Below are 15,276 nucleotides of genomic sequence, written 5' to 3'. Positions count from 1 at the left end.
AAGATTTTCTAGATACATGTTGACAGTTCACAACATAATATGGAATTTCTTAGGAAAGCCACTTTTTTCAGGCTGAACACTTGGAAAAATATTAGCAACTAATAGAAGCTGTGTGAATACTTGGAAGACACAGTTTTCAAAGGAGTACGTAGTGAAATGAACAAAACATTCAAACAGTTTTTCTTGCACAAATCCTGTTTGAATTTAAAAAAAAACCTTAAGATGCTACTTTTCTTAATGTTGATAATTTAATGTTTAGATCTGATATATATGTATATATTTTTAACCCAGAATGCTTAGCTTAGAAAATAAGTATTCTTCTGTTTCTGGCCACTCAGTGTTGTAGTGCTTAGGGCTCACTTGCTGATCTGAAAGCCAGAATGCCTGCAGTTAATTTTGTTCTGTGTGGGAATCTTGGTATAAAAAAACATGTCTAGTAGTGTCTATATGTGGGAAAAACTTACTGACTTGAAAAATTAGATGCTGTATTTCTCTGTGTGTTTCTGATGTTTAATAATATAAGATTTAGGTTTTAGACCTTGAAATCAAATATAGTTGAGTAGTAAATTACCTCAGTTAAAACATTCTGCTTATTAGAGAGATGAGCAGCCATGATTGGCTCTTGGCTATTTGGAAAACCTGTATTTTTGAAGCAGCTGTGTCTGGAGAGACAACTCATTTCATTTATATTAACTTTCAGTAAAGGTCATAGCTTGCTATCATACAGGTACCGGTTGCTAGATAATGGCAAAGAACTGAACAGTAATCAGGGACAGATATAACAGCTGTTTCACACGAAAACCTAAGAATAAACTGGTTCGGATCATAACCTACATCTTTCAGAACAGAAATGAATAAAAATTTGTGAAAACCGTTCAACAATGTACTTCCCCCCCCCCCCTTAATCCATGAAAATTTAGAAAAATAAGGAATGAAGCAACAGTTATTTATGTCATTAAAGAACTGTTTCAGGACATTAAAAATGGTTAAGATTGGAGTTGGGTAATTTGGTGGGTTTAATAGAAACTAGCTAAAATTTTTCTATTTTCAGACAGTTCTTTATATTTCTCTGAATCTAACTTATCCCTGTGGGGTTTTTTAAATAGGAAAATGAACATTTGAAGAAATTTCAGGTGACATGGGAATTGCACAATAAACATCTGTTTGAAAATCTGGTATTTTCTGAGCCGCTTCTGCAGAATAGCTTGCCAACGCTGGTGTCACAGCTAAGGTAAAGAGCTAAACTTTTTTTTCCCTCGTAATTTAAAGGAGAAATCAAACCCCATGTTTGCAACTAGAACTTAACAAAAAAAAAAAAAAAAAAACACCACCTCTGCTGCTTTTCCAATTTAATAGGTAAAAGTCTCATTGATCTGCTTTAAGAATGGTGCTGTTGGTTGTGCAGGCTGCTGTCATAACTAACTTGTCAGAAGAATTACTACCCTGATCCACTTGCCTGTACGTCGCCTAGTAAGATGACAGCGTCATATGAAAATGCTGATGGCATGACTTTGGGTAGTGCTGTCTTCATTTCTTCATCAGGCATTGGTACTTTTCACACTTATGAAAGCAAGTTAAAGCCTTGGTGTCTACCCACAGTCCATGAAGAACTTAGTTTGGAGTTTTGAGCAATGTAGTCGTTGGTAAAACCAAAATCCCTTGCTATGCAGTTGTAGTGCTGATGCCCTGTTGCACTTCCTGGGGCTTTAAAATGTTACATTATGTTAAATGTTATGTTTTGTTAGCAAGCTTGTTGTGCTTGCAATTTGTGTACCTCCAAAGTGCTGTTTTTTTAGGGAAGAGGTTTTAGTTCCTAGAAATTTTGTTCTCTTATTCGTTTCAAAGCACAAGCGCAAATGGCTCCTGTTGACCTCTGAAACTTGTTTGTGATGAAGATGATTGTTCTCTGTACGTGTGTCTTGAAGGGAGTGTCTTGGGCATCTCTCCATGCTACAAGAACAGCTTGATGAAGTGCCTTCGTTACAAGCGATGTTGCTCACAGAGAATAATGAAATGTCTGCTGAATTATCCTTCTGCTGGCGGTTATTAGAAAGGAAGACAAGAAAGCTTAGTTGTTACTGGGTTGAGCTCAGCAGGGAGGCTAAGGTCCCTCAGAATAACTTGTCTAATTGGCTTGCTTGAAACTGGGTAGGCACTGAGCTTTTTTTTCAGGCTGGTAATTCTGTTGTTATATTCAATAGCATGTTATTTAGTAGCATGCTTCCTCTGTCATCTGCTTGACCTCCCAGTACTATTGTCAGTGATGCTTTATCCCTAAGTCACCTGTGTGTTTTCTGACAAGGCTTCTCTGGAGATTGCCTCTCTTACTCCAGCAGTCCTCGTAATATCAAGAATGTTTATCACCTTCCTCTGCTGAGATGACAATGCTTTTTTGTGAAGCTTATGATCATTCCTTAACAAAAGTACTGGATTATTTTCCTATACCTGTTGTTCTTGACTGCTACTGGAATTAAAATCTGAGCAACAGAAGGAAATTCTCTCCAAAGCTTCGTTGTGTTGAGAGCTATCTTCAAGGCTTAAATATGGTGAAGCCAGAATCTCTTCCTGAAGGAATTTCTCTTCCAAAACATCCATGGTCTCCAGATAGCTTTAGGGGCTTTTCTCTTAAGATATTTGTGGCTTTTCCACGTCTGATTCACATGAGCATTTTTGGAAGGAGAGGTTTGGCACAAGCTTCTTGTTCCAGGGTTTCTAGAGCACGTGTACCTTTTTCTTGGAGAAGCAAAGAATATTCCTCTTGCTCTTCATGGAACCACAGACTTTCTCCTATGAGTTCTCTGAGTCTTGAAGTAACAGAAGTAGGTAGCCTTTCCTAAGCGTTTTTCTGGAGGATAATCTGCCTTCCCTTAGGGATTGGTACCATGTGGAGTGGAGGAACATTTTATCAGAGATGCGTCACATGGAGAAGCAAAAGGATCACCATAGTCCTCTGATCATGCAGTCATGAGTAGCAGATGGGGAATGACTTTTTACACTATCTACTACTGATTTGGGGCCTTTCAGGACCATTCTTTAAAGGAGTGCTGTACACTTTGCAGATACCACTGTGCAAGAGTACGCTTTTCTTCACTATGTTTTTTAAAAGGAACATTCTTGAGACTGCCAAGGACGTGTGAGAAGCTCAGCCATCTCTGAGAGCGAAGATTTCACTTACTCAGTGCATCTCGGTGATTGCTCAGTGGTTGATCTCTAATGGATGAATGTACATTAATGTTTGCTATAAATGTTATGGCTGAATATATTTGTTTATATGTTGGTGGTGTATCGATTTCTGACAGTACTGAGATTTCTTTGTCTGGATTACTGGACTCTTGTCTCTAGGTGTTGTATCTGTTAATGCTCAAAGAACAAAGTCTTGCTGTTCTGCTAGCTGGCAGATGAGTAGAAAGCTTTGCTGGTTAGGAGTGGGCAGTAAAACAAATTTTTTCAGCTGTTGGAAAAATATCCTAAAGCTCAGACATTAAGAATAATAAGCTTCAGAAGGTCTATTTAGCATAATACAATCACAAGCAATATTCATGTTTTAATTGTTTCTGTAGTCATTAAGAGATTCTCCTGTCTGAAATTTTCAGAAATAAAAGAACCGTTTGAGGTTTTTGTTAAAGCTCAGACCACTGATGGAAAAACTCTCTTTAGAGGTATATGGTCCATTTTAACTCCAGAACAGTAGGACTGTAGTTTTTGAAGGATTCATGAAGATAATCTGTTGCATCTATACTTGTTTTTCTCAAACAAGATGGTGTTCTTGACTACTGTTCCACGTGTCAGTTCTAAGAGTAAGCACCTGTTTTTCTTGTTTTTTTTGTATTGTTTTAAGAGTAGTTCTTTTTAAAGAAAAGCTTGCATACATTATGGAAGGTGTTACCAGAGTTGCATGTCAAAAGCGCATTGGCCTCGTTGTTTTCTCTTCCTGAAGAAGAAATATGGGATGGTGTTGATGTGGTGTCTTGGCTTCACTTGAATTTTGGGTTCTCACCCTTTTTCTCATCCCTTATTTAAATTACTAAACCTTTTGTGCTTCTCTGGCTTTTTCAAAATACACACTTGTGATCTAGGAACAGAAATTGACAGTGTTTGCACGAGTAGGGAGGAAGCATTGGGAAAAACTGATTCCTGAAGTCACCCTATCTTTTTTTTTTAAGTACTTTTTGTGCTCTACCAAATATGGACTTCCCAGGATTTTTTAACATGTAGAAAGGTCTATGTAAACATCTGAGGTGGTTGCATTGGACAGTCTGGGCAAAAACAACAAACAAAACAAACCTGAGTTCCTTGGCAAAGTGCTGCTAATGGCTGTAACTTCATCCTCAGCAGGAGTTACCTGTTTGTTCAGCTCTTGGTTCTACTTAACTGTCACGTTAAAAGACAGGACTTGGTGCTTTGCCAGATTGTAGGTAGTACGATGGAGTTCCTGGGCTGGATTAGCATCCTGTTGCAATGGAAATCTATATCTAACCTCCAGCTGAAATGTTGGGCCTGGGCTTTTAGGTAAAGTGTTGGGATGCTTGGATTTTCATTTTGACACTGGCTTTGTCAGTGCTTTGACGGATGGCTCAGCCTCTGTGCCTCGTTTAAGTATTAACCTGTTTGTTCTAATTACTGAGTAGGAGAAATGTTGAAAAGCTTTGGTTTAATTGTATCAATTTGCAAGTCACTACAATTCAATGTTTTTTAAAAATATACTGTGTGATACAACTTTGTCTTTTTGTTTTGGAAGTCTAGATTTATGGAGCATGCTTAGTTATTTCAGAATCATTGCAATGATGTGCTCCAAGAGGCTTTTAAAGAGTTGCCTATGCAGAAATGAAGTTTTAGAAAGGAAGTTAAAAAACATGTCTTCTATTTCTGAGGCTACTTACAGAAACAGCTATCAGTGAACAGCATGCCACGTTTTGAACTTGTTGCCCCTCAGGTGACAGTGGATTGCTGTGTATAACCAGATTATTTTGCTTGGACTTCCAGCAGGGGAGATTGCTACCAATCTACCAGTGAGGCAACTCATCTTGTAATCTTTTTAGCATTGATCACAAGAGTTTGGATTAAGATTCTGGCTTTATTTTTACAATCTAGCTCTTTAGTAAATAGCCAACATGTATATTTAGTCTGCAGAATTTGGAAAGATAAATATATCAAGCAACAAAATTTGAATAAACGTGGCTCAGTTCGGTTGACATCTGGTTGCCCGTGGGAAAGAGGCTCTAGAAATGTTACACTTCCCACGTGCTCGCTATTATTGGTTACAGAATGTTGGAACAAGCAGTTGATAAATATTTTTTTGAAAAAAATGACTAAAAATATTCATTTGGGGATATTAGCAGATACATGGCCTAGGTGTGTGTATCAGTAACGGCACTTTGAGAACAATATTGGGCAGGCAGAACTTAAAAGCCGTATTTTCAGGAAAATGTCTCTTATAACAAGTGCTGTTTGAACTTTTAGGCTTGGAACAACACACGATTCCTGTAGCGAAGATATGTATAGTACCTTGCTACAAAGGTATCATCAGCTGGAACAGGAAATGGGTCAAGTTGCTGAAGCATGGCTTGAATGCCAGAAAAGAATAGATGATTATGTTGATGAACAGGTAAGACTCATGTCAGCAGCCTTGCGGCTGGCTGAGTAGGGAGCCATCAACGGGAGATTGTGCCTCTAGTGAAGAGGATTTCTTTGGTGCTTTCATCTGGAGCTTTGAAACCCCGAAATGTAATATTCCCCACCACCACCGCCACTAATGTCAGACTGCCTTTCAAAATAGGAACGAACACTAACATGTCACTATGTAACAGAAACACCTGCAAATTGTTGAAGCAGATTTTTATGCTATTGTTTAGAGATGATATTTGAATATTTCTGAATGGCTTAGGCTGTACATTACTTGTAGCACAGAAATCTGAAACTTTCTTCTGTAGAAGTCGCTAGGAAAAGGGGAGGGGAAGAAGTTTCAAAAATAATAATTGCATTGAATGAAATTCAGAGGAAGAAGCTGCTTTTTAAAATATTTATAAGTTCTTTATGCATGTTGCCCAGCATGGTGATAAGAACATCTTTATACAACTTCAGAAACCAGAGCAACTTTAAAATCTCACTGCATAAATATTGAAGACCTGTGAAGTTATCCTTTTTGTAATTAAGTGTATGTTCTAATAACTGACTCTTCTGAGTTTGCTTTACGTTTCAGAAAATAATTATGTCATACTGACTGCTACAGTGTAAAGAGCTCATTGTTGAAAATGTAGCTGTTATTTTGAGAAATTGGTTGTTTGTTCTCCCTGTTTTACTGACTTGCTTTTTATCTTTTGTTTAAGGAACTTACATTTTCTTATAATGCCTTAGGATAAGGCTTTGAACAGTCATCAGTGCAATCTTAAGTATACCAGAACAGAAAATTTTTATCTTAATTGAAAATAAGGAATTTTGTAGAACTCTTCATATATTTTATTTTTATGAGCATTAGGTGTATGGAGCTCTACTTCTAATCTGAGATTTGGTAATGCTATGGTATTTTTATAGATAACCAGATATTTTTAAGGGTTGTAGTACACTGTAAATGCCTTTGAAAGACTGTTCCCTGAGATGAATGTTGAAGTAAACTTCTGGTGTCTCCAGTACCGTCAAACCGGGGGTCTGATGTAACTAATTTTTTATTTTTTGAAGACTATTCTGTATTTGGGGTCTGCAGCTCTGAGCTATCAGTTGTAAAATTTTCTCTTGGTTTGGCTTCTTTTGTACAGCTAAGCTCAGTAAAACTTTATCATCTCACATTTTGTGCTACTTGAAGTTGTTCTCCCATGTCATCAGGGTGTCATGACTGTCCGATGCTGCCTCTCCGGTAAGGAGGAGAGCCCAGTTCGTTTCTTGTCTTTCACCCATGTTTTCAGAAGATGGAACTTCTGCAGAGTCACATTCAGATCAGGTGCATGAGTTACTGATCTTCCAGCCCTTAAAAATCCATTCTTTAACTGATTTTTCTGTATCTAAGTGACCACAAAACGCCCACAGTGACTGTGTTTTTATAGCATTTATTCATGTGCTCAGTGAAGCTTGTATCCTGACCCAAACTGCAACCTTTTTTTCCATTCGGTGAAACCTAATGTGATGTTGTCTTTTATTTCCTAAAGACAAAAAAAAAAAAAAAAAAAAAAAAAAACAACCACCCTGCAAAGGGGGGAACAAATCTAAAATTTAAATAATCATATTTTAAAGGAGATATGGGTATTTATATGTAGAAGAATCATTTTCACAGTCCCACCTTGAACACTGGTGGTGATACCTCTAATTACAATCCCTTGATCAAACTAGCCTCGTTCTCTGTGACTGTCTCGAGTTTGCTGTGGCGTTTACGTTAGCAGGGTAGAATTTGGAAAGCCCAGCTACTATGGATACAGCTGTTGTACTATGGATCTTAACTGTGAATGCATGTTCATTATTTGTTGCCTTTTGACTTTAGCAAACTTGCGAGGCTTTATTGATAATATATCAAAAGTTAGAACCTGCGGACTGGCGTGGATAAGAGCTTAAAACTGGTCCTCTCACCTGCTGCAGAACTATACCCACAACTGTAGAAAAGCCCTCGACAGAGAGGTTAATACGCCTTCCTGCAGTGTCCCACAGTAGACTATTTTTTTTTCTTACAAAGAAATATGAACAGCTTTGCAATATAAATGCTAGGTTTTTTTGTTTTTTTTAGAAGAATGTGTAAGGCAGTTATGTCTTGCACAAAGCTTGTAACTCTAACAAACTGCTATATCATGTGTATGCCATAATAAAATTCAGAAAAGGATTAATTCATATCAACACCTTTATTCGTACATGATCTGAGGAAGCTGTTTAGGATATCTCGAATACAGTAGAGGTTAAATACACGTAGTCCGTACCTCCAGGTCTTAATTTTTTTTCTTACCAAATTTGGACTACGTTTAGCTTAGGAGGTCTCAAATATATCCAGATCACTTCCATAAGCAATAGCTAGATAGTCGTATCTACTTTGTGTGCAAGGTTTTTTTCTTCTTATTGCTCCAACAAATCTCACAAAAGAAAGGGAATACAAGGAGAGCTCCTTGCTTGTCTCTCCGTAGTTGTGTGGGATTGGCTACAATTCTGCTTAAAGTAGTAGAAAAAATAGTATAGTACTGGCATAACTGCTTTTTGTCTTTATAGCGCCAGTGTCGATAAATGATTCTCTCACCATTTTTGGGTGCTGAGAGTTTGTGACAAGAATTGTTTCGTTTGTAGCGAAACAGGCTAGGAAAATGGATTAGGTTTGCAGGTAGACTTTGGAGCACAAATGTGGAGGTGGCAGGCGTCCTCCCCGATACAGCTGTAAGCCTCCGAGTTCCCCCAGAGCTCCACTGCTGCCCGTCAGTTCTGACCAAACCGTTATTTTTTGTGTCACGATTACATCCATTTCAGAACGGGAAAATAATTGTTCACCTGCCTGTCTTGCTTTACAGTGTCTGGTGTGGTAGATCGCAGGTACACGCTAGCCTCCAATAAACAGGGCAGAAGGAAGAGGTGGTGGTGGACCTCCTTTCTGCATCGGCAGCAGTGCTAGTGTATTCACGTCAGGTGTGAGGACTGATAAGCTTTTCCTGCTGAAGGCATTTGAGTTTGCATCTCCTGCTTCCCAAAAGAGTCCTAGGCACGAGTCGCATGGGTGGCCTTGAAGCTGCTTTGTTCTGCTAGAGTAAATATTCCCTGGGGAGAAAAAGAGAAGTTGTTTCCTATTATTTATGGATTAATAGGTTAAGATACTTGCAGATGGGGTATAGAAAAGACTGGTAAGTTGGAAGTAGGAAGCAACTTCATTTCCAGTCCCTGCTCCCGTTAATACTCAAGAGTTTCAGGGCTTAAACCATGCCGTTTTCCTTGACAGGCTTGAGCAGGCAGCTCCCAGTTAATGCACTGGCTGTTTTAAACTTCGTTCTTTGGCTTTAAAGTCTTCCCATGTAACATATAGTGAACGTAGGCGCCTGTCCCTGGCGGTAAGGGCTCTGCTAGGTGACAGGGCACCCAAGACGCTGGTGGCGGCTGCTGTGTTTAGCAGCTTAAGGGTGTAGGGAAGCTGCAAGTACATCAGTTTTGGCCGCAGGCTCTGCAGTACCTGTTAGTGCTTTCAAGAAATGGTATTAATGGTTCGAGAATATTTCATGCTTGCTGTTTTGTTTAAAAAAGAAAAAATATATACATACATACACCTATGTGTGCGCACACACTCTTATTTTTATATATATTTATATATATAATATGCACACATATTTGTGTGTGTGTATACATATGCATGTATATGTGCACACACACTGCTACCTGACAAACCTTTTTTTTAGTGTTAACACAAACTCACTGGGGCAAGGGAAATCAATATTCACAGTAGTAATCAGAATTACATGCTGATGTTTCACAAATTCGTTAGGCAAAACTTTACCACTTAGCGCTGTTTCAAATACCCAGCTTAGAATTTCAATTACCCAAGTTAAATAATGGTAATAGCAATTATAATGCATTGATATCAGTTATAAAACTTCAAACCTATGATCGTCTGTGAGTTTCTGAAGGCATATTTTAAGAAAAGAAAAAGAAGATAGTGAACTTACTGGACTTCTGTTCTCAGGCATCTCTCTTCAAAGCAATTTGCTATATTATGTAAGGTGTTAGAATTGTATTTATTAATATGGTAAAGGACAAAAGTGTAAAAACCTCTAACTGGTTTGGGGTTTTTGTTTTTATTTTTCTTGATGAGTTAGTGCTCTTAAAATGCTGTAAGCTACAACAGGAGAAGCGTCGTTGTTGTGTTTTGCTTTGTTAATGTTCACTGAGGCTTTTGTGTTCTGTCGGAGTGAGTTTGTTCACTAAATCAGGAAATTATCATTTGCAGGCAAAAAGTTCTGGGATCCGATAGTGCATTTACAATAATGTAGGTGGATTCTAGCGGGTCTGAGATGTTGCAGATTTTGGCAGGCTTGTTAAATGTTATCAAAAATATTTTGAAAATATATAATAAAAAGAAAAATTAATATTGAGAATAACAGTGGAAGAATCTGAAAAATAGTGTAAGTGAATATAAAATTTTGTTCAAATGACTTAAAGGGTTAGCAAACAAAATAAACTTCATATTGAGTAAGTATATGTTAGAACTTTCAAAATAATATAGACAAGCCAGGTTAAATGAAACTTGGATAGACCAGTTGAACACAGCATAGGATTCCTATGATTAAACCAATGAGTTTTCCTTAAATTCTGTTTTAGATGGCAATGAAAACAAAGCAACGCATGCTAAAGGAAGACTGGGAGTTCTTTAAGCAGAGGCGTTTTATTGAAGAGCAGGTAGGATTCTTTTTTTTTTTTTTTTTTTTTTTTTTTTAATACCATACTAAGTTATACTAACACTTTCTGTATGTTTAAGATGCAAAGGTTTTAGTATGTTGTGCTAGTTTTATTTGGTCTAATTCTGCAACCATGCCAGGCATGAAAGTCAGCTAAAGTGCACAAATCAAGAACCAAGAAGCTGTGCGGAAGTTAGCTGGCTGCTAAGGGATTAAAAAATAAGCACCGCAGTCTTAGGATGGAGCACCTAGTATAAAAATCTCTTATACAATAAAAGGAGAATGTTTGGTGCCTCAGAGTGGGATCCAAAACAGCCAATACATTGAGCATGGAGCTGCCTTGATGTGTGTGACAGGCAATATTGTGTGCAAGAGTATATCCAACTCCTTTGTCTGTGCAGACTTGGGGAGTGTGAGCATGGACAGCAGGGCAGGGGCTTCTCTCTGTTAGGAGTCCAGAGCTTGGGACCCTGGAGGTGGCACCTACGTCGTTCCTGGGCAGAAGGCTGGGCAGAGCTCCCTGCTTGACCTTCAGATGTAGCCAGAGAGGGGCTAGTAGTAGTGCCCACCTGATCAAGACTAAAGAAGAGAATAGCATATCTTAAAGTGTTCAACCATGTATCACGCTTTCCAGAGAGTACAGAGTCACTAGCACGGAGTCAAGACTGGATGGGGAACACTCCATTCCTGTACTGCTCCATTCCTGTACCGCTGTGCAGAAAGCAGTGCCAGGGGCATGAGCCAGAGAAAGAGGGGGAGCATGACAGTACATTTTAATAAGCTTAATCTGTTAGTGTCTCAAAAAAGTCATCAATATCTCCTTTTTTCTTCTTTTTTTTGCCCTCTCTCTGTGAGGAGGGACGTGAGCTTGTATTAACCACATCTTTAGTACATCTAGTAAATCAGGCTCCTTGGAGAAACTGAGGAAGAATCCCATTTTTCCCCAGTCCTAATTGGGGGGCCATAAACACCTTGCTGCTTAGGGTAAGGGCCAGATCCAGGCTTCCACAGAAGTAGAAGTTTAGGCACATCCTTGTTTTGCCTAAGGTTTGTAGGTGTCTGATGAAATTAGGTGCTTTCAGCATCAGGCCTCTGCCACATTGGCAGTTGTTCGGACTCTAATTTTTCACCCTGTAGTGAAGCCCTGTTTTGGGCAAGTACTTCCTTTTTTTGAATCTACCCCAGTGTGGCTACAGAGTTGGTCCTAACTTTTTTTTTCCCTCCCCTTTTTGGTAAGCTGAGGGTGAGTTTGTGTTCTTTCTCCGCTTGTCAGTAGTGTCCTTTATGTACATATCCATGATGTAAAAGAATACTGAAGTTCAGATTACATTAGCAGAAAAAATGTACAGGATGCAAACTTACAAATAAGTCACAAAGATGGACTTACCCACTTTACTATTTTATTATAGAAACATACTTTCTTTGAACAGTTTCGGTGCCAAATATTTGTTGCTCCTACCTTTAAACTTTTTTTTTTAAACTCACGATCAGAGCACTATCATAATGAAATTAATGAAATTATTTTAAATACTTATTTTGAAATACATTGCCCAGAGAACCCCATTTTTGGTTACATAAATAGCTAATCATGATGTGCCATTGAATTGTTAATGGAAAGACCTGCACTACTAAAACACTGCCTTTATAATTTACTTCAGCTTAATAACAAGAAAGCACTAGCTGGGGAGAACAACTTCACAGACACAATGAGACACATGCTGTCATCACGTTTGAGCATGCCTGACTGTCCCAACTGTAATTATAGAAGAAGGTGAGCTGATGTTTTTAATATGAAATCATAATAAATCATTATTTTCTTCTGTTAGAGGGAAAAAGGAAATAAATTTTTCCAAAAAAAGTGTGGTTACTTTAAATGAATGTTACTTAAATGAGGTTTTAAAAATCTGTAATCTTAATTCTTGAACAGATGTACTTGTGATGACTGCAGTCTTTCACACATTTTAACATGTGGCATCATGGATTCTCCTATAACTGATGATATTCACATTAACCAGTTACCACTACAAATTGATTCTGCTCCGGATTATTTGTCTGAGATCCGCCCACCTAGTATGTCTTCAGCAAGTTCAGGATCAGGTTCCAGCTCGCCTATTACAATTCAGCAACATCCTAGACTGATCCTTGCAGATAATGGCTCTGCACCAACTTTGTAAGTTCCTGTCTGTTTTAAATGCTTGAAATAATGAACTGAACTCTTGTAAGCAAGTTATGTAGGCTGATCGTTGCTATGTAATGCTTGTTTTGCCTCAAAAGCTTATTTAGTGCTGATGCTGAATTCAGAAGACCAGAAGTTCAGTGCTGTATGCTGTGCAACTATAAGCTTAAAAAAAAAAAGAAAAAAAACCTGTAAAGTTCCTAAAAACTTCCAACAATGTTGGAAAATTGCTAGACATATGTAGCATCCATTTTTTGCTTTGAGATTACAAACACATCACATACTCATCTGCTTTAGATCATCGGTTTAGAATGTCACATGTTCTCTTAGTCTGAGCAGGAGAAATGGTGATCTTTTCTCTGAGAGACAGTTATTTTGAAAGAAACGGTGTAGTTCCTAAAAAGCCTTTACTGGCATTGTTGAAGGCATGTAAACTCAAGACTTGGCTCAGAGATTATTCTCCTATCAGAAATATCCCCTGCCCTTTTTCTTGGGTTCAGATTGCAGTGACCCTCAAATTTAACTAACGATAGGCTTTTGCCTTTCCCAGAAATCTGAAGGGATAAAATGCCTGGGAGTAGGTGACGTCTGGTTAGCTGCATCCTAACCACATACAGAAGTCTATTTTAGAGTACTTCAGTGCTGGTGGGAACATTAATGAAATTAGTGACATCAATACAGTCAAGGGAATCGTCACTAGAATTCTGTTACCGTTATGGTGAGATGACTATTGCTAACAATACAGTGAGGCGAATAAGGGCAGTGCAAATGTGTAGGATGTTTCTGATGAATACCATTACACTTCATTGTACTTCTTACACTTCATGCTTTTTCTAAAGGAAATCATTGGCATAAGGCTTTTTCATCAAACTAAGGATCATCCATATCCTGTCATTGTTAAGTTAATGGATTTCTTGGTTAGAAAACACTGGTGGAAAGATATTTTGTGCAGAAATAATAGACAATCTTTATTTTCAGTCCAGGTTTTCTGCACAGACGTGCAGCTACTATGTAGTAGCGTTAGATGACAGATTGCTCAATTTTATTTGCTTAAAAAAATCAGTGCAGTTAAACAACTTGAGATAGTGCTTTAACTTCTAATTGGAATATTTGTACAAATGGTGATCTCAAGTTCATTCCACTTTGGTGTTCTGCCAGCTTTCACAATAACTGAGGTTACTGAGCATTCTGATTTATATAAGCCTCTTTTTTCCCCCCTCCCCCAGTGGTAGTGATGATGAAGATGTTGCACCGTTATCAGCAAAATTTGCTGATATCTACCCACTGAATAATTACGATGATGCAGAGGTGGTAGCCAACATGAATGGAATTCACAGTGAGCTCAATGGCGGAGGTGAAAACATGGCATTGAAAGAAGAGGTACATCATTTACAGTGTCCTGTCTCTGGCGGATGGATGTGCTCACAAGAGAATGGCTTATCCTTCAGTCTAATGAATTAATGGATTAATGTTGTCCAGTCCCCTCAGGTGAGCAGTACTAGCAGCAGTTCCTCAGAAGCAGATGATGAAGAAGCAGATGGGGAGAGCAGTGGTGAACCACCGGGAACTCAAAAGGAGGAAATGTCTTTAGGAAAAAGGGCACTAAGGAAAGATGAACCAAAAATGGATAGTCCACCACCTTCTTACCCCAGTCAACAGGTATAGTAATCTGAAATGGACCCTTTTTCTAAATGGGGCTACTTAAATGACAGTGCATTTATATCTTCAACTTTTAATTAAATATTTAACTTTTTTAATATTTGACTTTATCCAACTGGTGGTTATGATACCTAAAACATTTTTCAGCTGTCGTGGCTGATATCTTCAGTTAAAACCTGAAATATGTTAGTTATATTGAGCATGTTTTCAGTAAAAGGGAAAAATGTTTCTTCCTGCCAGTAGGAATGAGAAACAGAAACTAGGGGATGTTTCCACTTGGAATTTTGAGATTTTTCTTTGTTAAACGTTAATGTGAAGTTATTTGAAATTCCTTCTGGGAAGGATAGTTATTGGGCAGTTTTTAATATTACATCAGAGGACTAACTTGCTATGCTGAAATCCTCTATAGTTAAACCCATTGCATGTTTTATGTCATGGGTTTTGTGGGTATTTTGGTTGGCTGGTTTTGTTTTTTGTTTAAGACTTTGAATCTCTCTACACTGTTTGACGTCTTTTTTTCGTTTTCTAATAGGTTAGTATTGATTTCTTGATAATACTTTTTTCTTATGAGGAGGTTACTTTTGCTTTTTATGCAATTAATGAATTTGGCCATTATATTTGGTTTGCGATATTCTCAGATTTTAAAATATACCCTATGTCAAAGGCTGTAATGCTTTTAAGTGGTGATGAAGTGTTATTTGTGTCTGGAAGAAAGGCATATCAGAGAAGAACACCACCTGTAAATTCTTTTCTAGAAAGCTAAGAAGTTAATTAATGTTGCCCTTTGGAGCAATGTGTACTGTCACATTACCAGGAGGAGCTATTAGTTAGGAAGTGTTCCCAATATTGCTTCTGGTAAGAATTCTCTTTTGGTGAAATGTCAAATGACAGTGGGAGGAAAAAGGACTGATTTGAGAGAGGGAATAGAGCTCTTCTTTCTCGGGCTGCTTTGCTTCCAGAAGTGGTGAATCCTCTTAAAGTGACAGAGGTGAATGATACCTTGAGATCGGCAGAAAGTTCTGTTAAGGCATTGATTTCACATGGTTGACATGTTCATGAAATTTATCTTGAACTATCCACTTTACAGGATCATCGGGTTTG

General features: G+C 38.0%; 1 protein-coding gene across 1 annotated transcript in view; it reads left to right on the top strand.

Moving 5' to 3' along the window:
• Positions 1 to 15,276, top strand: part of FAM193A (family with sequence similarity 193 member A) — a 75,120-nt gene that overhangs the window by 40,625 nt on the left and 19,219 nt on the right. Inside the window, exons 7-13 of the mRNA XM_064511513.1 lie at positions 1,107 to 1,231; positions 5,461 to 5,605; positions 10,264 to 10,341; positions 11,999 to 12,111; positions 12,268 to 12,510; positions 13,743 to 13,896; positions 13,996 to 14,175. Coding sequence (XP_064367583.1) covers positions 1,107 to 1,231; positions 5,461 to 5,605; positions 10,264 to 10,341; positions 11,999 to 12,111; positions 12,268 to 12,510; positions 13,743 to 13,896; positions 13,996 to 14,175 — 1,038 coding nt within the window. The remainder of the gene's footprint in view (positions 1 to 1,106; positions 1,232 to 5,460; positions 5,606 to 10,263; positions 10,342 to 11,998; positions 12,112 to 12,267; positions 12,511 to 13,742; positions 13,897 to 13,995; positions 14,176 to 15,276) is intronic.

The sequence above is a fragment of the Dromaius novaehollandiae genome, chromosome 4 (genome assembly GCF_036370855.1).
Source record: "Dromaius novaehollandiae isolate bDroNov1 chromosome 4, bDroNov1.hap1, whole genome shotgun sequence".
Taxonomy (NCBI): domain Eukaryota; kingdom Metazoa; phylum Chordata; class Aves; order Casuariiformes; family Dromaiidae; genus Dromaius; species Dromaius novaehollandiae.
The sequence above is the reverse complement of the archived record's forward strand: the minus strand, read 5'-3'. Positions and strand labels throughout refer to the sequence as shown.